Raw genomic sequence first — 27,479 nt, 5'->3', positions numbered from 1 at the left:
GTGAGGAACAGGCACTTTAGATTTGCGATCACATTTCTCACTGTGTGAAAGACATTTGTTTAAAAACGACATGGTTTAGAGACCTATAATGGATTTACTATATACAGTTGGATTGAATCTGCACAAAAGGCCTAGTTAGACTTACCGGTGACGGTATTTCTAAGAGCCTTTCAGGACAACCTTGGAGAGAGCGCAGCTCCGCCTCTTCTGTAGGAAACACCCACAGGCTTTAAATCCCTCCTCTTCCACCATGGCTTCAGTTATTGTGTGGCCTCCGGCACTGGAAAACAAAGCACAGAGAACCACAACACCATGATAGATACATACTTTACTTTTTTATACACATTTAGGGAGGGAAATAGCGGTTGTCCTGAAAGGCTCTTAGAAATACCGTCACCGGTAAGTCTAACTAGGCCTTTCTCAAATCGCCTTTCAGGACAACCTTGGAGAGGATAACCAAGTAACTTACCCTAGGGTGGGACTACTGCCTGCAGTACCTTCCTGCCGAAGGCTTGATCTGCGGCCGACAGCAAGTCCAACCTGTAGTGCCGAATAAAAGTTGAGAAACTGGACCAAGTAGCAGCCTTACAGATCTGATCAGGCGTAGCACCGGCCCTTTCAGCCCAGGAAACTGCGGTTGACCTTGTAGAGTGAGCAGCGATCCCAGAAGGAGGAACTTCTCCTTTTGCTTGATATGCTTCAGAAATTGCTTGTCTAAGCCATCTACCGAGCGTACTCTTAGAAGCTTTTTCCCCTTTTCGGGAACCGGAGAATACCACAAAAAGAGCGTTTGATTTCCTGAACTCCTTGGTGACGGAAAGGAACTGTAACAGACATCTCCTTACATCCAGTGTATGGAAAGCTTCTTCTCCTGCATTAGCCGGAACTGAGGAAAATGTTGGTAGAATTATTTCTTGCGACCGATGGAAAGTTGAGGCCACTTTCGGTAGGAAGGCTGGATCCGTTTGAAGGACCACCCGGTCTGGCAAAACTCTAAGGAAGGGTTCCTTAATTGCTAGAGCTTGGAGCTCACTGATTCTCCTTGCTGATGTAATGGCAACTAAAAAAATTGTTTTGAGAACTACATTTTTTAACGATGCACTCTGTAAAGGTTCAAACGGAGCTCCCGTGAGACCTTGCAAAACAATAGATAAGTCCCAACAAGGGAAAACTTTGAGGGCTATCGGTCTATTTCGAGCCAGAGCCCTAAAAAAATCTAGAAATTAAAGTTTCTTTGGATAAAGATCTTTCAAGATAAACAGAGAGCCGCTACCTGTGTTTTCAGGGTGCTGGCGGCTAGACCTTTCTCCATTCCTTCATGGAGAAATTCCAGAACTGAAATAGTACTCTTGATTTCGAAATTTTTGGAAGAACACCAAGAGTTAAATTTCTTCCATACTTTGAGGTAGATGGACCTAGTTACCTCTTTTCTACTTGATAGTAGAGTTTTAACTACTTTATCAGAAAGTCCTTTAGATTTTAGAAGGTCTTCAGAAACCAAGCACTTAGATGTAGCCTGCTTGCTTCCGGATGGCACACAGAGCCCTGTGTCAATAGATCCTTCCTGTATGGTAATCTCCAGGGAGGTTTTGAGGCCAGGTTCAAAAGTGTTGCAAACCAAGGCCTTTTTGGCCAAAAAGGAGCGATCAGGAGCAAGTTGGTGTTTTCCTCCCTGAATTTCCTTAGGACCAGAGGAATTAGTGGAAAAGGGGGAAAGGCGTAACACAGCCGGTAATTCCATGGGTGTGCTAGGGCGTCTATCCCCACTGCCTGATCCATTCTGTGAATAGAAAAGAATTCCTGGACCTTCGTATTTTGTTGACTTGAAAACAGGTCCACTTGAGGATGTCCCCATTCCTCCGATATCATATCGAACACCTCCTGGTTCAGACTCCATTCTGCTTCCACCACTCTTTTTCTGCTTAGCAGATCTGCTAGGAGATTTTGTGATCCCTTCAGATGGACTGCCGATAGGGAGGCCACGTTTATTTCCGCCCATGACAGAAGTTGATTGGCTAAGTCCATGAGCCCTTTGCTCCTGGTTCCCCCTTGCTTTAACACATAGATCACTGCTGTCGTATTGTCTGACAGAATCTGTACATGATGTCCTTTGACCTCCTGTTGGAAAGCTATCAGACCCAAATGAATGGCTTTCAATTCTCGCCAATTTGACAATTTTTTTGCCTCTATTTTTGACCACGTGCCTTGAGCGGTTTGACCCTCCAGATGGGCTCCCCAACCCCAGGAGCTTGCATCGGTTGTTAGACGCTTGTCCAGGGGAAAAATCCATGGGAGACCTTTCGTTAGATTGGAAGGGTCCCTCCACCACCATAGTGCTCGTTTCACTTTCGCAGATAGTTTGAAACGTTTTTCGAACGGCACCTGGTGTGACCAGACCTGCAAGATGTTTTTCTGGAGTGGTCTGGAGTGCAGTCTTGCCCACTGGACTGCTGGAATTGTAGCTGTAAGAAGGCCCAGAACTGACATAACTGTTCTGACTGGTACTGAAAGGTTCGTCTGGATCTGACCCACTGCTGAAAAGATTTTGTCTATCTTTTCCTGAGGCAGGAACACTTTTTGCACTACTGAGTTTAGGGTGTAGCCTAGAAACCTCATCTCCCGAGAGGGATCTAGATGCGATTTTTCTAAATTCAAAATCCAACCTAGATTTTTGAGATGAGTCTGACGTTTGGAGGTTCGTCACAAGCTGATCCCTGGAATCTGCGAAAAATAATAGGTCGTCCAGGTATGGTACGACCGAGATCCCTCTCAGTTTTAGAGGCTCCAGGGCTTCCGCCATAATCTTTGTGAAAACTCTGGGGGAAGATGACAGGCCAAATGGTAGGGCCCTGAATTGGAGATGCCATACTGATGTTCCCAGATTGATGGCCAGGCGAAGGAATTTTTGGGAAGCTGGTGCTATTGGCACATGCAAATAGGCATCCCTTAGGTCCAGGGATGCCATGAAGCAGCCTGGAGACAGCAGTTTTGTGATGGAGTAAATTGTGTCCATACGGAAGTGTTTGTACCGTATTGATCTGTTCAGGATCTTTTTTTTTTTGAATCAAAAGGTTTTTATTGCTCATAAAACATACTGTTACAGGAATACGATAAACAGAATGACATCTTGCATCAATACATTTTAGTCTATTACAACAGAATTGCTGGTCATACATCATAGATTTTACTACACAACAGTGCTCACATGTCCTATGCCACTAAACCCCACCAAGTAGCCTAGTTTGAACCAATTCCAAAGGGCTTAGGCCAGGTATCGCAAGCCAGGGATCCCAAAGTTTAAGGAACTTCCCTGCGTTACCTCTATGCTGGTAGATAAATTTCTCCATTAGCAGTGTCTTACCCATATGCTGGACCCAGGTCTTTAGCAAAGGCGCCTCCCTTGATTTCCAATGTATGAGAATGAGCTTTCTTGCCTGAAATAGAGCTCTAGCGAATGCCACCCTGGTGCCTTCCTCCTCAATCACCCCCTCCAGGACACCTAGTAGGCAATGGAGCGGCTCCATAGGGACGTTGGTCTGGAACACCGAATTCAGCGTAGCCAGAACCTCAGTCCAGTATCTGTGTAACTTGGGGCATCGCCAGAGCAGGTGAATCAGATCCCCCTGAGCCGCCCTACAGCGACCACATAGCGGATCCGGAGATCTGCCCATTCTAAAAAGTTTGACCGGGGTGAAGTGCACCCTTAACAGTATGTAGAGCTGGGAGACTTTCTGTGATACATTTAGTGAACAGGTATTAACGGCCTGCAGCGCCTCCTCCCATGCCTCACCCTCCAGGGGTCCCAAGTCTGTCTCCCACTGTTCCGCCACCTTCATCGGGTACCCCTCAAGGAATGACGCCAAAAGCATGCCGTAGCATTGCGATATCATACCCCTGGTGTCCTGCGCGGAACTTAACATTCGGAAAACGGGTGTGGGGGACTGAACCCACTCTACAGCTACCCCCTGGGCCTGCACTGCGTGCTGCAATTGCATATAATAAAACTGCATGGTGGGTGGCAAGTTAAATCTGGACCTCAGCTCACTAAAGGACATCAGAGCCCCCCTCCGAAAAATATGCCTAAGGTGCGTAATCCCCACGGATCTCCATCTGTGGCCCTGGTCAAGTTTGGCCAGTTCCACATATGCGTCATTCTCCCAAATGGGACTAAACTCAGTAAACCCCAACACATCTTGAAGCTGCCTGACCTTGTTCCACACCTTCTGGACAAGAGCGTAGGTGGGCATACGTTTGTTGGATCTATGGAACCTGCGGGCCTCCAACCCCTCAGGGATCGAGGCTGCCCCAGATCCCCGCAGCATAAGCCTAGCCGAGGAGGTCGTGGGCAGAGGATCCATGACCCCTATTAGGTGTTGCAGCTGTGCCGCCAGATAATACAACCATGGATTGGGCAGAGCCAGGCCTCCCCCCTCCTTTGGGCGCTGGAGCTGTTCTAGCTTTATCCTAGGGGGTTTGGTGTGCCACAGCAGCTGTCGGAAGAGAGAGTTGACTACACGAAATATTTTTAGGGTGATAACAATCGGCGCGTTATGAAGGAAGTACAGCAGTTGCGGCATTAGTATCATTTTGATAAGGTTGGTTTTACCCGCCAGTGACATCTTCAGTCTATTCCATATCTGAATTTTATCCCTGAATCTGGACAATAAGGGGTACACATTGAGCTTACAGTAATCGGTTATCAAGGGGGACACCCAGACCCCCAGATATTTAAAGGACGTCACTATGGGGACCGGGCACGGCAGATTACTCCCGTGCGTCGGATCCCCATCCAGGAACATCAGGGCTGACTTTGTCCAGTTGATGGTGAGGCCTGAAAAGCGACCAAAGTCAGTGATTATGGCCATGACTTGTTGAAGGGATTCCTCTGCATCCTCCAAAAAGAGGAGCATGTCGTCCGCATACAACATGATCTTTTCGTGCATGTCACCATATCTGAACCCGCGGACCGACCCACAATTCCTCACCAGGGCCGCCAGAGGCTCAATAGCCAGAGCAAAGAGCAGGGGGGACAGGGGACAACCCTGCCTGGTCCCCCTGCCCAGAGCAAAAGCATGGGACATCCTATCAGCCATTCGTACGGCCGCCCTGGGCGCAGCATACAAAAGACGTACCCACCTCAAGAATCTGGGACCGAATCCGAATTTGGACAGCACCGCCCACAGGTACCGCCAGCCGACACTGTCGAAGGCTTTATTAGCATCTAACGACAACAGTGCCCTGTGGCCAACGGAGTCCGAGGGGGTCTGCATATTTAAATATAACCGACGGAGATTCGTCGCGGTGGATTTACGCGGCATAAAGCCCGCTTGGTCGGAGTGTATAATGGATAGGATAATTTTATTCACCCGTATAGCCAGTATCTTCGCAAGAATTTTGACGTCGCTTTGTAAAAGGGAAATAGGCCGGTATGACCCTGGATCCAGAGGATCCTTACCAGCCTTCAGCAGCAGAACAATGTTCGCCCTTGTCATGGATGTAGGTAGGTCACCCGTATCAAACGAATGATTGAACACCTCGAGCAACTTGGGAAGCAATGTCTCCCCATACTGAGTGTACACTTCAATGGGTATACCATCGTCGCCCGGGGCCTTACAATTAGGAAAAGAAGAAGCCGCCTCCCGGAGCTCCTCCAGGGTAAGCGGCCTCTCCAGCTCAGCCTGCGCCGCGCCGCTCAATACTGGGAGTGTAACCGCATCAATATAACCCTGCAACTCTGCGTCTGTAAAATCATCTCGCACCTTGTACAATTCCGAGTAGAAATGAGCTAGCTCCTCCAAAATCAACTCAGGTTCGTTCACCAGCCGTCCCTGCGTGTCGCGTATCGCTCCTATGGCAGGAGACGCCTGTTGAGACCTGGCAATTCTGGCCAGCAAACGGCCAGTCTTCTCCCCCTCTTCATAGTATGCCTGCTGGGTAAAGAAGCGCTTTCGCTCCGCGGCGGAGGATCTCAGCCGGTCCAGGGAATCCTGGCCCGACGTCCACGCCTCCCTCGCGGGCTCCGATGGGTCTAAGACATATGCTAGCTCCAGCTGCCTCACCTGGTCCTCGACCCGATCTAAAAGATCGGACGAGTTGTGTTTAATGACTGCAATTTCCTCAATAAATGTTCCCCTCAGACAGGCCTTAAGGGCATCCCAACTCATGGCTCGATCCTCCCTTCCCCAGTTCTCCTCAAAATACTGTTCCATTCTGCGTGTAATCTGATCATGGGAGGTAAACAGCTTCAGCCAGAAGGCGTTTAGTTTCCACGGGGCCCTGGGCAGTGAGGAGATCGGGCGGGTAGTCAGGTGGGCCACCAGTGGGGAGTGGTCGGAGACCCCCCTCGGGAAGTACTCTACCTTAGGGATCATATGGAGAACCTGAGGGGACCCCACACACAAATCTATACGGGACAGGGACCCATGAGACTTAGAGAAGCAAGAAAACTGCTTGACCATAGGGTATCGAGCTCTCCAAATGTCTAGCCACCCTACCTCCCCCAGCAGTCTACTCAGTACAGTTCCCCTGCTTCCCCGAGGCACCCGGGTTGGGGGGTGTCTGTCTATCCTAGGATCAATACATGCATTAAAATCCCCCATTACCAGAACAGGAACATCAGGCTTGTTGCCCAGGTATGCCAGAAACAGCTGCAATATCTCTCGAGAAAAAGGGGGGGGAATATACACAAAGGCTAGCACCATGGTAACTGTAAATATCTTGCAATACAAAAAGACATATCTGCCTAGGGTGTCTATGGCTGCATCTATTTCCTGGTAGGCCAAGGAGCTATGTACCAGCACACTCACCCCCCGAGAGTAAGAGGTATGAGTGGAATGGTAGGCCTTGCCCACCCAGGAAAATCCCAGACACCCTACCGTGTCCTTCGTGAGGTGAGTCTCCTGTAGGCCTACAATGCCAGGAAGAAATTTCTTCAGGCCCGAGCGAATCATAGTGCGTTTTAGTGGGTCATGTACCCCTCGGACATTCCAGGTCACTACCGGGGTGGTGGCCATGGCGGAGTCAAGTGATAACTGTGGGCCAAGGCCCAGGGCCAACAGTCCAGCCAGTAAGTGAACAAAAAGTGGTGTATACCTGCAAGCAATTGAGCAAAAACCATGAAAAAGAAAAATTTGAGCAACTGTGACCACGTCTCAGCCCCAGCCGGGGCGGGAACATGTCTTCTCTGTGGGTATCTAATACGTGGACCCATCAAACAATGTGTGCCAACCGGGCACATGAACAAACAGTCCCCCAGCAGGGGTGTAGTAAGGGCACCAAACAGTATATAGGTGCATGCCCCCCACTGTAGCATAGAGTCCAGGGGGGGTATATTCACATCTGCCGAAGCTCTAAGTAGACGCTAATAAAGTAAAAGAGGGTAATATCCCGTTCAAAAGGTAACAACTTATCTTGTCTGCGGCGAAAACTTGTATCCTGTGGGGGTGAGTGTGGGGTCTCAATCTCCTCTGTCGTCCTCTCGGCGTCCCCTCAGACCTTGCTCATTATGATCCAGCCACTGCGCTGCCTCTGCGGCGGTTTCAAAGAAGGTGGCTTGACCCCTCACCGTGACTCGGAGCTTCGCTGGGAATAGCATGGCATATGTGACTTGTATTTTCTGCAACCGCTTTTTGACCTCCGCAAATTTGGCTCTCTTGCGCTGCACCTCAGCCGAAAAGTCCGGGTAGAACGAGATCCTGGCTCCGTTGTAGTGCACCGAACCTCTTTCCCTGGCCAGCCGTAGGATTATCTCCCTGTCCCGATAGTTAAGAAGTCTGGCCAGCATGGACCTGGGGGGGCTGCCTGGTGGAAGGGGCCTGGGAGGCGTGCGATGCGCCCGCTCCACCGCGAACAATGTAGTAAAGGCCTCCTTGCCAAAGATATCTTGGAGCCAGGTCTCTACAAAGGCCGTGGGGTCCCTACCTTCCACCTTCTCAGGGAGTCCCACTATGCGGACATTGTTCCTGCGCAGGCGGTTCTCAATGTCGTCTGTCTTTGCGTTGGCCTGCGCGGATTGCTGTAGGGCAGATCTGGTGTCCCTAGTAAGGGGTGGAAGTGCATCCTCCACCTCGCTGACGCGGCCCTCCACAGCCGTGGTCCTCTCCCTGATCTTCTGGAGGTCATGGCGCATAAGGGACACCGTCTCAGTGAGCTCCCCAAATTGCATTTTCAGTCCATCCACCGAGGCAGTGACCGACGTGGTGCATTTCTGCACTGCCCGGAGGATCTCACCGAGCGTGGGTTGCAGGGCCTCTTCCTGTAGTTCCCCGAATAAGTCCTGCATGGTGTCGGATGAGCTCTCCAGAGGCAGCGTGTCATCCATAGCCGAGTCGCCATTTTGGCCCTGCACTCTCTGCGCCCATGTCAGTTGCGACGACGCAGGGGAGCTGGTGGGCCCCTGTAGCTTTTGTGTGTAGTAAAGCATATCTTTGGGGGGCTCCCTCCCCTGTTGCTTAGTCGTTTTAGGAGTCTTACCGCCACCCTCCGCATGTTTCTCAGCGCCGCGCGCTGCCTTAGGTTGCTGCGAGGCCCCAGCGCCATCTTGGAATTCCATGGTCACCGCTGCTGCGGCTCCCTTCTCAGGTTTACGGGTCATCCGGACCCTGCCGATCTTCCAGACCCCCACCGCTATGACCAGTAAGGCAGCGTGCCTCCGGGGAATCAATCGCCTGCAGTTGCTGTTGTCGGGAACCGGATCAAATCAGGATCATTAGCGGGAGCTCCGTGCTCTGCGACCGCTCACATGCCTGTCCAGGCCACGCCCCCCGTTCAGGATCTTTAGATTCAGAATCAACCGGTATTTGCCTGAAGGTTTTTTTACAAGAAATATATGGGAATAAAACCCCCGACCCTCCTGCTGTTTCGGGACCTGGACAATGACTTCTTGTTGAATCAGATCCTGTAAAAGGTTCATCATGGCCGAAGCCTTTTCCTGGTCTCTTGGAAGGGCTGTAATGTAAAACCTGCTTGGCGGACACTCCGAGAATTCCAGTTTGTAACCTTGTGAAATGATGTTCTTTACGAAAGGGCTTGTGGATATTTGACTCCACTGAGGGAGAAAGGATGACAATCTTCCCCCTACTGGAGTAGTTTTGTCATTTGTCTTTAGGGGTTTGATCTGGAGGAGATCTGAAGAGAACCCCACCTCTTCCCCTACCCTTTTGAGGAATCCAACGTTTTTTGTCGACATCTTCTCTATTTTTGTAGGGTTGTTGAACAGCACGAAAATTCTTTTTAAACGTCTGTTTCTTCTTGGCTGGGAAAGCCTTCTTTTTATCAGCCGTTCTATCTAAGACTGTTTCCAGGTCTGGCCCAAAAAGAAAATCCCCTGAAAAAGGGATGCCACAAAGTTTAATCTTTGAGGCTGTATCCCCTGACCACGTTTTTAGCCAGACTGCACGCCTAGCTGAATTGACAAGTGCTGAGGATCTGGCTGCCATTTTAATTGATTCGGCTGATGCATCAGCCATGTACTTAATTGCATTAAGGATTAGATGAAAGGAGTCTAAAAGGTCTTTCCTATGGGTGCCTGCTTCAATGTGGCCCTTCAGTTTCTCTACCCAGCATTCCAGGTTTCTTGCTACCACCGTGGAAGCCATGGCTGGTTTAAGGCTGGCGGATGCGGAGTCCCAAGCTTTTTTAAGGAGAGCATCTGCTCTTTTGTCCATCGCATCTTTCAAGACCCCCATGTCTTCAAAGGCCAGATCTGTCCTTCTAGAAACCTGTGAAAAGGCAGCATCCACTCTGGGTTTCTTATTCCAAACCTCGGTTTTTTTATTTTCAAAGGGAAATCTTCTCTTAAGAGATTTAGGTAGGAAGGGACCTTTTTCCGGGTCTTTCCATTCTTTCTTAACTGTGTCAGATAACACTTTATGAACAGGAAAGACTCTATGTTTGGAGTCATCCATACCCTGGTACATTTTATCATGGACTGATAGTTGTACTCTTTCCTCCTGAATATCAAGGGTAGTGTTGATTGCACCTAAAAGTTCATCCACATCCTCCAGGGATAATTTATATTTAGAGGTTCTGCTTGCATCCTCTTCTTCCTCTTCCTCAGAGTCTATAAGTGAGGGAAGAGTACTTGTCCCTTCATCCCCAGAGTCCACCACTACTGGCCTGGAGGTGGAAGCTCTTGGGCTTGCTGGTGGTTGCTGGGGCTCAGTATGGACCGAACTCTGTACTAGCATGGATTTAACTGAACTAAGTGAGTCCGAGAGTTCCCTGACTGATAAAAATAATTCTTTAATTTGTTGAGAAGATTCCTCTTCAACTAGGTCTTTAATACATGATCTACACATGGCTTTCTGCCAAGAGTCTCTCAAAGGGTTTTTACAGGAAGGACATTTCCTTTGGCTTGGTGGATTTGCTGGTTTAGTTTTACTAGCAGTTTTCTCCTGAAACGAGAAATTAAACTGATTTAAATCAAAGCTCTATTAGCTAAGCAAGGGAAACCACCACCGTGCTAATACCACCACCAGAGTGAAAAATGTCCCCTTTAAGAAGAAAGATAAAACATAGCAACCACCAGAGTTTCTGCTAGATGGCCCAGCACAAGCTTCCATCAGAGCAGAGCAGGCTCCCATAAGGAGGAAAACAACAAAACACAACAATAGTAAGCCCATAAGGATAAGAATAAAGGCACCATTGTACCCCTCTTACCTGGGCCTGACCGGTGCTGACGGCGCCTGCATCCGCCATCGCTGTAACTCTTTCCTCCATTGCAGAGAGACAGCTGTAGAGGAAAACGCTGGGTTTTTGAGTTTCCCGGGCTCCGCGTCATCAATAGGAGCCGGAAACGGAAGCGCCGGTCAGAGAACCCGCCCTCTAGTCCCTGCGTTCCAGGCGCCAGGAGCCACGAGCGCCACAGGAAACGCCGCGTCGCCGGCGTGACGTCACCCGCCAGACCGGGACCCGGAACCGACATGCAGGACATGTTTCTTTGAAAGAAACGGTACCTGCCCGACCACCAGGGCCAAAACCTGCGGACTCCGGGCACCAGACGCAGCATCCCCTATGGATCCCAAAGCTCCCGTGAGCAGGCGAGACCAGAGGACTCCGGAGCATCCCCCCTTAAAGGTACAGTGGGGGAGCTGGGATGGTTTAGTCACAACCTTACCAAAAAGGCAAAACAATGAGGGAAAAGCCTGTCTCCAGCCTTGGAGAGAACGCAGCTCCCTGGCTCCAACCTGATGCTTCCACCATGGCGGAGGAAACACAATAACTGAAGCCATGGTGGAAGAGGAGGGATTTAAAGCCTGTGGGTGTTTCCTACAGAAGAGGCGGAGCTGCGCTCTCTCCAAGGTTGTCCTGAAAGGCGATTTGAGAAATAAATGTTTTTCTGATTGGACTGTGGGATGGGATATTGATCTGCACAGCATTTTTGTCAAATTATGTAATTGTTAGTGATACATTGATGAATGGATCCAATTTATTTTTAATTTGTATAGAAGATTTGTTCTGGTATGAATTATTCTTTAAATATTTTCTGGGTTGTGCTGGATGTTGTATACAAGACCTAGACAGTTGATAGCAGATGAGAGTTGGATGGCTGGAGGTGAACAAAGTCACTGAAGGAGAGCAGCAGAAAAAAACAACAACGTTCTACGTGGCTTTTTTAAGCAGGAGCAGCAGCGAGAAGATACTTTCTTTGCAATGTAGAGTGTGACACTACACCAAGCAGACAACCCCAGTGCTTGGTCCCACAGCATTATGCTTTTCTGTAACAAAGACAGTCCTATTAAGTCGGTCTTCAGAAACAGAACGGCTCTGGACAGTGCTCCACAGATTTTACCGCAAAAGAGTCAGAAGGTCACTTTTAGCCTACAATATTTCCATAGTCCAATTGGGTCCCAACTCAATACTCCAAAAGCCAGGCTGAGTACAACCATGCCAAGAATCTACAATCAAAGCACAAGCAGAAACACAGAATGGTTTTAATAGAATGGAAAAAAAAAATTGAGGCATGCTGGTCGTTGGAGGGATTATCCTGGGCTGGCCTGCAGCCTTTTTTTTTTGTTTTCAAAGGTTTCCCTGTTATGTGGCAGTATATTTTGAAGGTTAAAAGGGGTTGTATGTTTTTTTTTTAATAAACAAACAGGTTATTCTTACCTCCACTGTGCAGTCCGTTTTGCACAGAGTGGCCCCCGATCCTGCTGTTCTGGGGTCCCACGGCGGCTGTCTCTGCTCCTCCCCGCTAAAGCCAACGCCCTCTGGGAAGCGCTTTCCCGAAGGGGGTTAGTTGGCAGGTGCTCTCCCGAGCCATACAGTTGGCGTCCATAGTGTATGACTCGGTCCCCCCCGGCGGTCGCGTCAATGGATGCGATTGACAGCAGCGAAAGCCAATGAGTGCGTTGCTATCAATCGATCCAATCAACGGCCAGACTCGGTGAAGAAGAGTATGCTGGGGGATGCGCACAGCAGGTGAACGGGCTCAGGTAAGAAAAATGGGGGCTCGGGGGGCCCATGACAGTGAGGTGATTTTTTACTTTAATGCATAGGATGCATTAAGGTGAAAAAACACAAACCTTTACAACCCCTTTAAGACTTCCTGCGTTTTTCAATGAACAAAAAGAAAAAACGTTTATTCTCATGCTTATACATGACAACATAGGCCCCTTTCACACAGGGCAGATTCTATTGCGATTAGCAGGGGATTTGTGAGCTGAAACCCATGTCGGCTCAGTATTTACAGAACAAAACACAGGCAAAGCCCACTCTGCTCTATGGGCATCTGGAAGTAAACGGACTCGGCTATCCATTACACCTGTCTACCTCCAATCTACTATTTTTTTTTTTTATCCTTAACCACTTCAGATCCGTAGGACGTCCTGGGACGTCCTGGACTTTGAGTGGTGATATCTGAATGATGCCTGCAGCTGCAGGCATCATTCAGATATCTCTGTCTTCAGCCGGCGATTCTGTGCACCAGAAGAACGATCAAAGCGGCGGTTCCGCCGCTCGATCGTTCTTCTAGGCAGCGGGAGGGGACGTCCCCCCCCTCCCGCCGCCATCTGGTGCTTCTCCGGGCTCTCCCGTGCCATCGGGGGCCCGGAGAGCGAATCGGCCGGCGCGCGTTGCTGAACCATAGAGATGACTGGTGACCAGACGGTCACAGTCATCTCTATGACCGTCGGAGGGCCGGGCGCGACGTTATGACCCCACATCTCTCCATAAAGAGGACCTGTCACAGTGATTCCTATTACAAGGGATGTGTACATTCCTTGTAATAGGAATAAAAGTGATCAAAAAAAAAAAAATGTCAAAAAAAGTGTAAAAATAAAAAAATGAAGTAAAAAAATAAAATAAAATAATAAAAAAATAAAAATTAAAAACGCCCCTGTCCCGGTCGCTCGCGTGCAGAAGCGAACGCGCATGCAAGTCCCGCCCACATATGTAAACACCGTTCAAACCCCACATGTGAGGTATCATCGCGTGCGTTAGAGCGTGTGCAACAATTCTATCACTAGAGCTACTCTGTAACTCAAAAATAGTAACCTGTAAAAAATGTTAAAGCGTCGCCTATGGAGATTTTTAAGTACCGAAGTTTGGCGCCATTCCATGAGTGTGCGCAATTTTAAAGCGTGACATGTTAGGTATCTATTTACTCGGCGTAACATCGTCTTTCACATTATACAAAAAAATTGGGCTAACTTTACTGTTTTGTTATTTTTTAATTCATGAAACTGTTTTTTTCCCTAAAAAAAGGCGTTTGAAAAATGATTGCGCAAATACCGTGCGAGAAAAAAAGTTGCAATGACCGCCATTTTATTCCCTAGGGTGTCTGCTAAAAAAAAAATATATATAATGTTTGGGGGTTCTGATTAATTTTCTAGCAAAAAAATTGTGATTTTTACATAAAGGAGAACAGTGCCAAAATAGGCCCGGTAACGAAGTGGTTAAGGGGCCCGATTTGACTCAGAGGTAGGCAGGTGAAAACAGACACAAGTCCAATTACACCCGGCTGTCCATAGAGATGAGTGGACCTTCCAATCAGGCCCACCTGAAAAACTGACTGGTGTACCTGATCAGAACAACCGTCTGAAAGGAGACCTCCTTAAAAAAAAAAAAAAAAAAAAAAAAAATGCAATAAGCAATTGCCCACTTACCTGGATATCAGCAATTTACTTCTCAAAACAAACACTAAACAGAAGTAAATAAACAGACTGAAAACGTAATTGAAGGGGACAGTCTCGATACTTACGTTTGTGCTTTGGGTAGATTACATCAAAGCCTGGCAGTGGCATCACAATATCATGAATGCTGTAGCCTTCAATGTCATTTTCTTCTAAAACTACTGCAGTTGCTGGGAAAAACAAAAAAACACCAAATTTAATTCTTACCCATTTTTAAAAGCTACATAACAAAATGAAAAAAAAAAAAAAAAAAAATGAATAAACCAGTTAATAGCCTGGGCACTTACGACGAGCATGTGAAAAATGTACATAAATTGAGGATACATTGGGATAGCGAGAGTAAAAGCTGCATGTTCCCACAATCTAAATCCACAGAGACATTCAGCTGAAGTTCTATACAAATCTTTACTTTTTACTAGGAAAGTCAAGCTTGACCTCCGGATCCCCGCCCCACCTGCAGAAGCCTCCCCTTGTTGGTAACCTAAAGCGACGAAAAAAAGGAATTTTGACTTGATTGTAAACTTCCATATCTTCAAGTACAAAACAGGAAACAGACATGGTATCGATGTACTCTGGGTTGTACACTTATACCTTCAGGTGAAGGGACACTGGCAAAGCCCTGCAAGACATGCTCCCCTGGGGTGCCTCCCTTGTGACCCCTGTCTCACTTTGTGAATGTATTAGTTTTGTAGCAAGCTATGCAAACTATCCAAAGAACACAAAGCAGAATAGCCTGTGTCCAGTTGGGAAAAACAAAAAAAGTCTGGCGCCAAATGACAGGGATATATGTAGCAATGGAAAAGGGACTACCAAGTATAGGAAGTCCTGCACGACACCAATCAGCAGCTATATGGAAAAACACATCAGGAGAGATGTGATAAAAACATGTGCAAACAGAACAACCATATGTGGAGCGCTGTAAAAGTGGTCAAGTCAATATGGACATCAATTGGTTATAAGTAAAAATGTCAATTGTATTGCCAAAGGAACATTTAAAGGTAACAAAGCATTCCTCCGTTGCCTGGATGGCAAAATCACAGTAAGCAAGCTTGACAATAGATGGTACCTTGATAGGCGTGCAGCACGCCGGATGACAGGGGGGTGTGCTGCAATAGATGAAACCCTTGTGGGACCACTGTACTCTACTCGCGATGGGAGAGGGGGAGAATCTCATCCGAATGGAGACGGAGAGGTAACCAAATAGAGCTGATAGCAGCCCAGTGCGTCCGCCAGTGGATTCCCAGACACACAGTCTGAGCGTGCTCCCGGGTGAGCCGAGGCTTCCTGGGCGTGACATCAAACGGCACCAGGAGATAAAGATCAAAACAAGGCCTGGAGACGAGGATGGCAATAGGCTCAAGCAGACCGATGTAGGGGCTCGGCTGGAAGCTAGGCTGGCGCCTCCAAGTGAAGGCTTGGCTGAGGACAGCAGGACGGTGGAATGTAAAAATGTTTTAGGCTGAAGTCATGACAACGCGTGTCGGGGGCGTGGCCATTCATCAGGTCAAGAACTCCAAGGCTCGTTTTGGTCTTTACTACCTGGTGCCGTTTGACGTCACAGTGCTTGGTAATTTGGCCCCCTGTAACACCCGTCTGATCCTGCCTGGCTATACCCCTCCCCCCTGTATGCCGAGTCCGATATATCAGGGCCAGTGGTCAGCGTATGTGTCAGCCGCAGCCTGCTCTGTGTCTACCGCGTCCTCCAACCTCTCCCCACTCCCCTTTGTGCTCATGTCAGCAGCAGCAGCACCCCCCCCCCCCCCCCCAGCACTTGCTGCTTTCCTTTGATTTTAAAAAGCTCCCATCCCCTTTGTATTATAACAATAAGCTACCCTGGGTCTATGTTATATAATATGTTTATCTGTATCGATAACACACCGTCTTCCTGCAATCATGAGATTCTTCGGCTCTGTCTCGCCTCTCGGCTGACATCAGGGGCAGTGCTTGGCCCTGCCCGCTGGAACTGAGCCGAGCAGAGGAGGGAGGAGCCACCTGAGCGCAGGAAGACACTTATCAGTACAGATAAGCATATTTATGATACACAGACACAGGGGAACTTATTGTTCCAATACAGGGGGGATTGGAGCATTTTATAGAAGTGGCTTTACAACCACTTTAACCAACTATGGCTTATAAGTTGGGCAAAAATATTCTTAGCAAAAAATAAAGCAGTCTTAAAGTGGTTGTAAACCTTCCCCCACAAACTTTATCCCATGTAAATCAGCATAAAAAAAAACATAATGAACACTGCTTGTAGAAATATCCTTACTTGCTTAGTATTGTTGTAATCCTTTTTGTTCTTTAGAATGACGTCACTGGAGCATGCCCAGATCTCCCCTGATTTACGGCACAACCTGTTTGCTTGTCTGTCCGTTATCTGGACTTTCTATGGCACAAACACTGAAATTCTATGAGACCGTATAATCACTCAGAGCTTCCTCCTACACCCCATGTGACATCACACGGAGTGTAAACCTGGGCATCGGACTGAATTACTGTAGTCTGAAGCTGATAAGACTGACATAGGCAAACACTAGATAATCGGCACAAGTAAATACTATGAAATTAAACAAGTGGCTATGAGCAGGGAAGCAGGGTTGCCATAGAAACATTGGATTGAGAAGGAGGCTTGGTTAACAGTACAGGAAGTGCTCAATGTATGGGCGGAAATACACTACGTGGTCTCAGAAAACAATACTTAATATGGCACTGCCTTACTCCTGGAAACAAGTTGTTTTAAAGTTTCTTTAAACAGTAATATGCAATTTGGGCTGGGTTACAGTGGCTATAGATTGATAAATATAACGGACTAAATGAAAAGAAGCATCAGAGTGGGAGAATTTACTTCCTCTTTAATGCTTTTAAGATATCTCCATAGAAATTATTATTACCTCCTTTTAGTACAAGGTCACCCGGTACAACTTTTAGTCCATACTCCTCAATTCTTCTGCTCACCATGTTATTCCAGACATAGCTTTGATAACTGTGGATATACATCAATCGGTTGTTCCTAGGAATCTGAAGATAAAAACAAAAGATAAAATAGATATAAAAAAAGTGTGTGTGTATATATATATATATATATATATATATATATATATATATATATATATATATATATATATATATATATATATATATATATTTTTCATTATATAGCTTTAAAATATAGGTGATGTATGAAAAAGTACTACCCAATACTTTTTTCTTACCTGTAAAGCAAAGGCACAATGTGCTAGTATGCATCGCATATTAGCACATTGAGTGACACTTACCTGCATACGAAGCCCGCTGCAGGGCACATTTATCTTTGACGACTTCCTTCTGAGGCCGCGGACTCCAGCTGTGTGACTGGCCGGAGCCGCGTGATTTCACGGGACACCGCTGCTAAAGAAATGGCACGGGCAGCCGTTCCTTCAGAGCGCTGTGCATTGCAAGAATTTAAACAAACTTTGTTGCAGATAACCCTTTTGTTATTCTGAAGAAATCCCTGTGTGCTTGTGTCCATGTGGAAAAGGGAGTGCAGTGGGAGTGGTTTCAGAATTATCAATCAGCTGTGCACCACCAGGACTCCAAGGAGGAAAGCTGCTAGGCATGTATAATTTTGTTGCAGGGAATGCCCGATATCTGACTTGTATCTTAGGGCAGACTTGTGGGAAAATCAGTGAGCCACAATCACACAAGCAGGAAATTAGGTTTCTGGGGGGGTGTTCTGTACACATTCTGTGTACAAAACACCTCCATATAGCCATATTGCATTGTATTTTCAGAAAAATACAGCTGCAGATTGAAAAGGAAAGGCAATTTTTATTTTAACATTCAATTACAATAGGACTTGTGTCGCAATTGTATGCAATTTTATGTGCTATATTAATAAAAAACAAAAAAAGTGGAGTTACCCTTTAAGGGGCGTACACATGGGCCGAATTTTGGGCGGCATCGGCCTGTTCAACAGAAACTGTCCGACATGTGTACGGCAGCCAGTTCAAGCTATATGGCTTGAAATTCCTCTTTAAATTTATACTGATGGCTCCCACACTGAGCAATAATTAATTATACACCACACATTGGAGTTCTCCTGTGTCTATCCAGTTGCCAATAAAGTGAGGGCAGAATGCCAATACTATATTATGCATCTGTACTAAACACCCTGGCAGCTCTGAATATGCAAGTTGGCCATTGATGCAAAAAGATGCCATGCTATAGCAGTGCTATATGCAACGACAGATGCACCTCCCCCTAGGAGTTTTGCCAGTTATGCCTGATGTTTGATAGGTATGCCGTTATACACACACACACACACACACACACACACACACACACTCACTATCTCCATGCTGCCTATATGGGGGGGCTGATCTTCCAACACACTTTACTGAAAGACCTCCTCATGGACTTTAAATGCCAGTAACCACAAACAGTGCCTTGAAAAAGTATTCATACCCTTGAAAATTTCCACATTTTGTCAAGTTACAACCAAAAATCTAAATGTATTTTATTGGGATTTTATGTGATAGACCAACACAAAGTGGGAGGAAAAGAAAAGTTTTTCAATTTGGTTTTACAAATAAATATCTGAAAAGTGATATGCAATTGTATTCGAATCCCTTTACTCCGATACCCCCCAACTAAAATCTAGTGGAACCAATTGACTTCAGAAGCCACCTAATTCGTAAATATAGTCCACCTGTGTGTAATTTAATCTCAGTATAAATACAGCTGTTCTGTAAAGCCTTTGGAGGTTTGTTAGAGAACCTTAGTGAGCAAACAGCATCATGAAAGCCAAAGAACACACCAGGCAGGTAAGGGATAACGTTGTGGAGAAGATTAAAGCAGGGTTAGGTTATATAAAAATATTCAAAGCTATGAACAGCTCACGGAACACTGTTTAATCCATCATCCGAAAATAGAAAGAGTATGTCACAACTGCAAACCTACCAAGACATGGCCATCCACCTAAACTGACAGGCTGGGCAAGGACAGCATTAATCAGAGAAGCAGCCAATAGGCCCATGGTAACTCTGGGAGAAGCTGCAAAGATCCACAGCTCAGGTGGGATTATCTGTCCACAGGACAACTATTAGTCATGCACTCCACAAATCTGGCATTTATGGAAGAGTGGCAAGAAGAAAGCAATTGTTGAACGAAAGCCAAAGAAGTCCCATTTGCAGGAAGCCATGTGGGGGACACAAACACTTGGAAGAAGGTGCTCTGGTCAGATGAAACCAAAATTTTACTTTTTGGCCTAAAAGCAAAACGCTATGTGTGGCGGAAAACTAACACTGCAAATCACCCTGAACACACCATCCCCACCCTGAAACATGGTGGTAGCATCAAGTTGTGAGGATGCTTTTTTTTTTTTTAGCAGGAACAGGGAAGCTGGTGAGAGTTGATGGAAAGACTGAAGCCAAATACAAGGCAATCTTAGAAGAAAACCTGTTTGAGTCTGCAAAAGACTTGGGAATGGGGTGGAGATTCACCATCCAGCAAGACAATGACCCTAAACTTACAGCCAGAGCTAGAATGGAATGATTTCGATCAAAGCATATTTAGGTGTTAGAATGGCCCAGTCAAAGTTCAGACCTAAAGCCAAATGGGAATCTGTGGCAAGACTTGAAATTGCAGTTGACAGATCCAATCTGACAGAGCTTGAGCTATTTTGCAAAGAAATATGGGCAAAAAATTCACTCTCTAGATGTGCAAAGCTGGTAGAGATATCCCCAAAAAAGACTTGCAGCTGTAAATTGTAGAAAAAAAGGTCTGTCTACAAAGTATTGACTCAGGGGGGCTGAATACAAATGCATGCCACACTTCACATTTAATTTGTAAAAAAGAAAATTTAACCATTTATCCTTCCACTTCACAATTATGTGCCACGTTGTGTTGGTCTATCACAGGGATCCTCAAACTACGGCCCTCCAGCTGTTGTAGAACTACACATCCCATGAGGCATTGTAACACACTGACATTCACAGACATGACTAGGCATGATGGGAATTGTAGTTCCTAAACAACTGGAGGGCCGTAGTTTGAAGACCCATGCTCTATCACATAAAATCCTGATAAACATTTTGCCATGTTGCAACCAAAAGTGTAAAACGAGACGAGAACGCGCGTGATCCCCCACCCCCCCCCTCCAGAACCGTACCGGGCTACATGCCCTCAACATTGGGAGGATGCTTTGACCCCTCAAAGCACCATGTCCCCATGTTGATGGGGACAAGGGCCTCATCCCCACAACCCTTGCCCGGCTGATTCGTGCTTTTTAGCCATAATCTGTGCACTGTATGGAAACTGTGGTTTCGAAGGAGTAGGGCTTGGGACTTAATTAGAAAGTATAACCCAGAAGGTTATGGTGAGAAGAAATAGAAGTAGCCAAAAGGCACTCCACAGAACCAGTGCTTTAGCACAGTATAGCCTTCTTATAACAATCTATTTACATGTCTCATTCCATTGCTTCTTTCTAATTCACCAAAAATAGGATTATTCATTACAGGAGTGTGAGAGATGTTTTTTTTTTGCATCTATGGCTAACTTGCATATTCAGAGATGCCAGGGTGTATAGTACAGCTACATAATATGTGTAAAGTATTTTAAGGGGAACCCCAAAGCTGAAAAACGGTGTGGGCGTCCCCCCAAAATCTATACCAGACCCTTACCCGAGTATGCAGCACTGCCGGTCAGGAAAAGGGGTGGGGACAAGCGAGCACCCCCCTTCCTGAACCACACCAGGCCGCATGCCCTCAACATGTGGGTGGGTGCTTTGTGGCAGGGAGCCCCCCACCCTATGTGAATGAGTATGGGGTACATCATACCCCTACCCATATTACATGAAAAAAAAAAAAAGACAGGTTTTAAAGTAATTAGGCAGCTCCGGGGGTCTTCTTCCGACTTCAGAGGCCTCTTCCCACTACCTCGCTCTCTCCAGCCTCTTCTTCAGCTCTCCGATGCGCCTTCTGCCGAGCTCCTCCAGCGTTGGCCCGGTCTTCTCCGTCATCTTCTTCCGATTTTGACACAACGCTCTCTCCCGCCATAATGCCGTGTGCGCAACGACTTATATAGCATTAGGGGTGGTCACCCGGTGACCCCGCCCCTTATAACGTTACAGTCACATCATGCCCAAGAACTGTGATGTCGTAAGGGGCAGGGTCATCGGGTGATATCACCCGGTGACCACGCCCCATGCCTATACAAGTAGTTTCGCACCACGCATGGCATTAAGTCGGAAGAGACAACCCAAAGTCGCAAGACCACCCCCGGAGCTGCCTAATAAACGACGTTAAAAATTTGTCTAGTGTTTTTTTCTCTTGACACTTTTTCTCCCAGGTGATTGGGTAGGGGTACGATGTACCCCATACTCATTCACATAGGATGGGGGGCCGGGATCGGGGGCCCGCTTATTAAAGGGGATTCCGATAAGCCCCCCACCCACAGACCCCGACAACCAACAGCCAGGGTTGTCGGGAAGGGGCCCTTGTCCTCATCAACATGGGGGACAGGGTGCAGGGGCGCAAAGGTTTAGAGATGTCAAAATGCATAGAGTACAACCAAAACAACGTTGACTTGTTCCATGTGGTTAATATTAGGGCATTAACATCACTAGCTAAATCCATTACAAACATACTTACTATGCCAAAAGCAGTCACAATGTTCTTCAGACCATATTGGGACAGCCCACGTAACAGTTGACCTTCCACACAACGCTTGACTGGCAATTTTCTGAGTGCAGCTTCTGGGTCCCTTGTATTTGCCCACTCTTGTCTGCACTGAACCAAGTATCCCTTTTCAGCTGCAAATTGTATTAATACATAACACCTGATGTTGGATGTCTCCACAAAAAAGACAAATGTTTAACAAGACAAATACATTTCATTCTTTACTGAGGGAGACAGGGCAGAGACTGTTGGGTTATACTGTTGCATACAGGATGATTTAAAACACTGACCAACCGGGTATAACCCTTTCTATTCCCACCAAAATGTTTTTTTCTAGTGTCCTAGAAGAGTGGATACATTTTCTCTGCTCTGCTGAGGAAAGTCTAACCTTTTGCTAGACATATTATCTTCCACCAAGATCATCTTTTGTTCAGGCAGGATACCACTAAAGGTTGCTATCTATTCACACACTCAGCTTTACCAGGTGGATGTTCAGGTCTCGTCTGATGGCAGTTTCGGGCGTAAGGTTCTTCAGGCATCTCTTTGAGCTGCATGCAGTATCTAGTTCTGTTGTGGGCCTGTTGGTATTTTGTTGCTATTGCGCACCCCTTAATTGGACTGATTTTTAATATTACAACAATCTGAGCTCCTCCATCCGTCAATGAACGGGAAGGAAAAATGGGACAAGAAGGATGCAACCCACGTGGATATACAGTATCTCACAAAAGTACACCTCCCAAATTTTTGTAAATATTTTATTATATCTTTTCACGTGACAACACTGAGGAAATGACACTTTGCTAAAATGTAGAGTGTACAGCTTGTATAACTATGTAAATTTGCTGTCCCCTCAAAATAACTCACACAGCCATTAATGTTTGAACCGCTGGCAACAAATGCGAGTGCACTCACTTTTGTGAGATACTGTATGTAGAGTAGTGCCACACCATTCACAAGGGGAATGAAAAAAATTCCCCTTATGGGTGCGCCAGTGATGTCAAGAATGTCCAAGACAGACTGCCTAGAAGGCGGTTGGAAGGCAGGATCGACTACTGATTGGCAAGTTCTGTATTTGTGTTTTGTTGGCGTAGGGAACCTCAGAGAAGGGTTTAAAGCAGGCACAAGATGGTAAGTAGGTGCTATAACAAGGGTCTAGGGCTCAGATATGTGGCAAAGTGGTTAGGAGTGGGACCAAAAGAAAACTGGGTTACAGAGTGCACTCTGAGGACAAGATGTTTTTCTTGTATAATAGGGAAGCAAAAAATTGAAAAGGACACAGAGGGCAAAGCTGAAAATGGTTTACCTTATATAAGGCAATGGTAGAAAAACTAGTTGGGTTAAAAGCAGCAGCATGGAATAAAAATAATTTTCCCCAATCTGTTCTAAATCTTTGTATTTTAGAATAACGATAAAAAATAAGCCTGGGTTGAGGCCAGGAAACAATTTTTGGCCTTCAAGATCAAATCCTATGGATCCAGATGTTTATTCTTCTCTACAGTGTGTCTATCGTAAGCACCAAGCATGGTTTCTCTCTGCTGCTTTGTTCCTGTTATCAGCATAACAGGTACAACTTACGTAGGAGGATTTGTTTTTATATCACTGTATCATCTGAGGCTAGTCACTTCACTGGGTATATGTGAAGGTTTTCAACCATTTCCACCGTTTCCAAAGAAGTTACAATCAAAGCAAACTGTGGATGATAACTGTCACAGTTGGTTGTATTCTCAACCAAACTGTCAAGCCATCAAATGGCCAATGTCATAACTGATGACATGTGCAGCACAATTTTAACTGCAGATCAAACAGAGGCTAAGAACTGCAGCTTCCCTCGCTGTGAAGGATAGGAGGAATACGTTATGCTTGAATCTTAAAGTGGAGTTCCACCCATAAATATAACATTACATCAGTAGTTTTAAAAAAATGTCACTAGTCCTTTAAGAATTTTTTTTTTTTTTTTTTTAGATGCCTTCAAAGTGTTGTTGCTAGGCAGAATATTTAATCTTCCCTCTTCCTGCACCTAGGTGCTTAAGCTTCCTAACCTACACCGCACAGACTCCTGGGAATGTAGTGGGTGTAACTTTCCAGGAGTCTGTGCACTCCCCAGTCTCGAAGAATCATGTGACTTGGACAGTACAGGTGCTGAAACCTGATCTGAAACCTATTACACTGCTTGTGCAGCACTGAGCATGTGCGAGATCTGCAAGGCTGACATCCAGGAAGTCATACAGTCTGGCTTCATGATGCCCACACTTAAGATGGCCCCAGTCAATTTTTATTTTATAAAGTGTCTAAATGCTGTAACAACCTAACAAAACGGACCTTAGTTTACAGACTAACTTTACTAGAATACATTAAGCTTGTGTATTACAGGGGTATTTATATTTAAAAAGTGAAATTGTGGCCGGAACTCCACTTTAATCTTTTCATAAATTTCCCTGGGATACCACTGTGTAAAAAGAGTCCTCTTTTTTTTTTTTATAGTAAAAAAAAATTGTAACAATTATGCATAACTTGTTTTAAATGTAAAGCTTTGAAAATAGATGAATATTTCACCAAGGCGGTTATCTAGTTTTCAATAACCTTACATTTTTACCAGATAAAGCAGTTAGCTGGCAGTTAAATCAGTGTAAACTCATGATTTTTAAGGTTTTCATACCTCCTGGTCTTGGCTTTAAAATAAGGTCTATCATTTCTTCCCAGTTGTTTTGAAGAATAGCTCTGTGATAAAAAAAAATATACAAAAGTTTTTTTTTTTTTATTATAAATGAAAAAAAAAAAAAAAAAACAACCAAACAGTCGGTAAGAAAAAAAAAAGAAAAAAAAAAAAAAATTAATTACCTTCCAACTTGGTAAGTTGGAACAGCAGTTGTACCAAAACGCTGCATGCCATAATAATTTATGAAGCCAATATTCTTGAGTGAGGTCATGGCTTGCTCTACCTGTTCAACTGTTCCAGTCATATTTCTGCAATGCAAAACAAGAAAATACAATATACTGAGTGAAACAAGTTCAAGTAAGGTGACCTTAACCACTTCAGCCCCGGACCATATTGCTGGTCAATGACCGAGCCACTTTTTGCGATTCGGCACTGCGTTGCTTTAACTGACAATTGCGCGGTCCTGCTACGTGACTCCCAAACAAAATTGGCGTCCTTTTTTCCCACAAATAGAGCTTTCTTTTGATGGTATTTGATCACCTCTGCGGTTTTAATTTTTTGCACTATAAACCAAAATAGAGCGACAATTAAAAAAAAAAAAAGAAAGAATATTTTTTACTTTTTGCTGTAATAAATATCCCCAAAATGTATAAAAACAAACTATTTTTTTCCTCAGTTTAGGCCGATACGTATTCTACATATTTTTCGTAAAAAAAAAAAAAAAAAAAAAAAGCAATAAGTGTTGATTGGTTTGCGCAAAATTTATAGCGTCTACAAAATGGGGCATAGTTTTACATTCAGGCATTTCTCCCCCTGACAGGACCGGGAGCTATGTGTTTACACACACACAGCTCCGGGTTCTCACTCTAACGAGCGATCGCGACACGTACGCGCCCCTATTGGCTGAATGGCGAGCCGACCTGTCGCTTTATAACTGAGGCGGCTGGTCGGCAAGCGGTTAAAGAGGGATTCCACCCGCAATTTTTTTTTCTTTTAAGTCTAAAGCACTGTAGCTGCTGACTTTTAATAAGGACACTTGCCTGTCCTAGGGGCCCACGATGCGGCCCCCCTCCACCCCCAGGGCGATCCCTCGATCCTGGCAGGTCCCGGCGCCTCCATCCTCACTAAGGGAAACAGGCAGTGAAGCTTTGCGGCTTCACTGCCCGTTTCCTACTGCACATGTGCGAGTCTCGCGGCGCTTTGTGGAATACACACAGTTCCCAGAAGGCAGTGCGCCCCATTCCGCAGAAGACACCGCAAGCAGGACGAGGAAGAAGACCTGCCGAGGACTAGGAAGAGGCAGATTAGGAACATCCGCATAGCAACCGCCTTTTCTGGTAAGAAAAAAATAAAATAAAAAATTATTTTTTTTTCAGGATTTTTGTGTATTTTTCTTTTTTAGGGTGGAACTCCACTTTAATATCTAAAGCATGGGTCTTCAAACTACGGCCCTCCAGTTGTTTAGGAACTACAATTCCCATCATGCCTAGTCATGTCTGTGAATGTCAGAGTTTTGCAATGCCTCATGGGATGTGTAGTTCTGCAACAGCTGGAGGGCCGTAGTTTGAGGATCCCTGATCTAAAGAGATAGAGAGAGAGAAATTATGAAAACGTAATATTTTTTTAATGGCGCTGAAAACCTTCGGGAAAGTGGATTACATTTTGAATTAAACCAGTCATAAATTTGTGCAATTAAAATTGGGCATTTGATGAAAAGCCTTCAGTTAAAAGTGTATGGAAAAAAAATACATAGTTCCAGTAATCTAGGCAGCTGAATTGATATTCAACTCTCTATTCTTAATATCTGAGCTTGGCCTAGCCTCCTTGTGCTCTTAGTTGTCTCTATATTAAGCAATGAAGCGGTCCATCAGCTTGCCAATCATCAGATATGGTGGCGGTGTTAGTTTTTTTGGCTTCCCTTTGTTTTCACTTGGTGATCCAGTTAGTAACACACCTCCTGTATAAGGCCTCTTGCATATTATAATCCTGTTTGAGCATCTGCTTTTTCAGACTTATTTATGTATCATATTTGTGCACATTTCCGCGTTCGAGCATTTTTGCGCAAATGCGCAAAAACGTATGCTCACGTTCTGCACAGTATGCAAATGGCAATTTGCGCACGAGGCGTAAATTAATGCCCAAAAAGGCTGATTTTTCTTTTTTTTCCTTTTATTACTGAAGAACGCATAGCGCTTGTTTGCATAGACAATTAATGGGCTGTAGTTTAGCTCAGTTAAAAAAAATAAAAAAGAAGCTGTACAAAGTTCTTTTCAAAAGCTGCAGTGTGCAAGAGGCCTTAAAAATGTCTACACTCTGGATGAAGGAGCAACAGACACCTTTGGACAGCAGCATTGTCAGTTTATGGGGAAGGAAAAGTGAGAAAATTGTTAGATACACTACACAAAACTAATTGTAGCCGAATTCCAGCTAACACTTTTTAAGCAGTTACAGTTTTGTTTCTTTTGGGATATAAGGTTTTCCATATAGTGGCAATAAAAATGAACCCCTTGGAATTTACTGGTTCTCTCTAGCCAGCACTGTGGTGCTATTCTCCCATCTCCTTTCTTTCAAGAGACTTAGCGGGAGCCATTGGCTCCTGCTGCTGTCAGTCAAAGCCTGTGGGGTGGGAGCGAGGGCAGAGCCAAGCCGTGCTACGTGTGTCTACAGATGCAAAGTGCTTGCAATAGGGGCAGACTGAAAAGAGGATGAGCAGCATGAGACCACAGAAGAGGCGGTTTGGGGCCGCTCTGTGCAAAGCGTTTACAAAATAGGGGATAGTTTTATTGCATTTGTATTAATACATTTTTTTTTTTTTACTACTAATGGCGGCGATCAGTGATTTTTTTTCGTGACTACGAGATTAAGGCGGACACATCCGACAATTTTGGCACATTTTTGGGACAATTGTTATTTTCACAGCAAAAAGTGCTATAAAAATGCATTGTTTACTGTGAAAATGACAATTGCAGTTTGGGAGTTAACCACTAGGGGGCGCTGAAGGGGTTAAGTGTGACCTCATATGTGTTTCTAAATGTA

General features: G+C 45.5%; 2 protein-coding genes across 5 annotated transcripts in view; both read right to left on the bottom strand.

Moving 5' to 3' along the window:
• PUS7 (pseudouridine synthase 7) overlaps positions 1–27,479 on the bottom strand; it is a 92,500-nt gene that overhangs the window by 10,717 nt on the left and 54,304 nt on the right. For all 4 annotated transcript variants that reach the window (XM_040343516.1, XM_040343517.1, XM_040343519.1 and 1 more), the window contains 5 exons: positions 24,626–24,751; positions 24,444–24,505; positions 21,761–21,921; positions 17,024–17,150; positions 14,201–14,302 (listed from right to left, as the gene is read on the bottom strand). In XM_040343516.1, the coding sequence (XP_040199450.1) occupies positions 14,201–14,302; positions 17,024–17,150; positions 21,761–21,921; positions 24,444–24,505; positions 24,626–24,751 (578 nt within the window). The remainder of the gene's footprint in view (positions 1–14,200; positions 14,303–17,023; positions 17,151–21,760; positions 21,922–24,443; positions 24,506–24,625; positions 24,752–27,479) is intronic.
• On the bottom strand, positions 419–9,755 carry LOC120931762. Its single transcript, XM_040343515.1, has 2 exons — positions 8,774–9,755; positions 419–3,049 (listed from the first exon to the last, which is right to left on the bottom strand). Exons 1-2 carry the CDS (start codon positions 9,185–9,187, stop codon positions 1,250–1,252), a joined length of 2,214 nt encoding a protein of 737 aa, XP_040199449.1. The 5' UTR covers positions 9,188–9,755; the 3' UTR covers positions 419–1,249.

Source organism: Rana temporaria, chromosome 3, assembly GCF_905171775.1.
Source record: "Rana temporaria chromosome 3, aRanTem1.1, whole genome shotgun sequence".
Classification (NCBI taxonomy): domain Eukaryota; kingdom Metazoa; phylum Chordata; class Amphibia; order Anura; family Ranidae; genus Rana; species Rana temporaria.
This window is presented reverse-complemented; position numbering and strand designations above follow the sequence as displayed.

What these genes read in the sequence shown, in the direction of transcription:
- LOC120931762 (XM_040343515.1), bottom strand. Translation starts at nt 9,187, where the DNA reads ATGTCGACAAAAAACGTTGGATTCCTCAAAAGGGTAGGGGAAGAGGTG. An exon ending in GGTTGATTCTGAATCTAAAG is followed by an intron (nt 3,050 to 8,773) that starts ATCCTGAACGGG and finishes AAAAAAAAAAAG; the next exon opens with ATCCTGAACAGATCAATACG.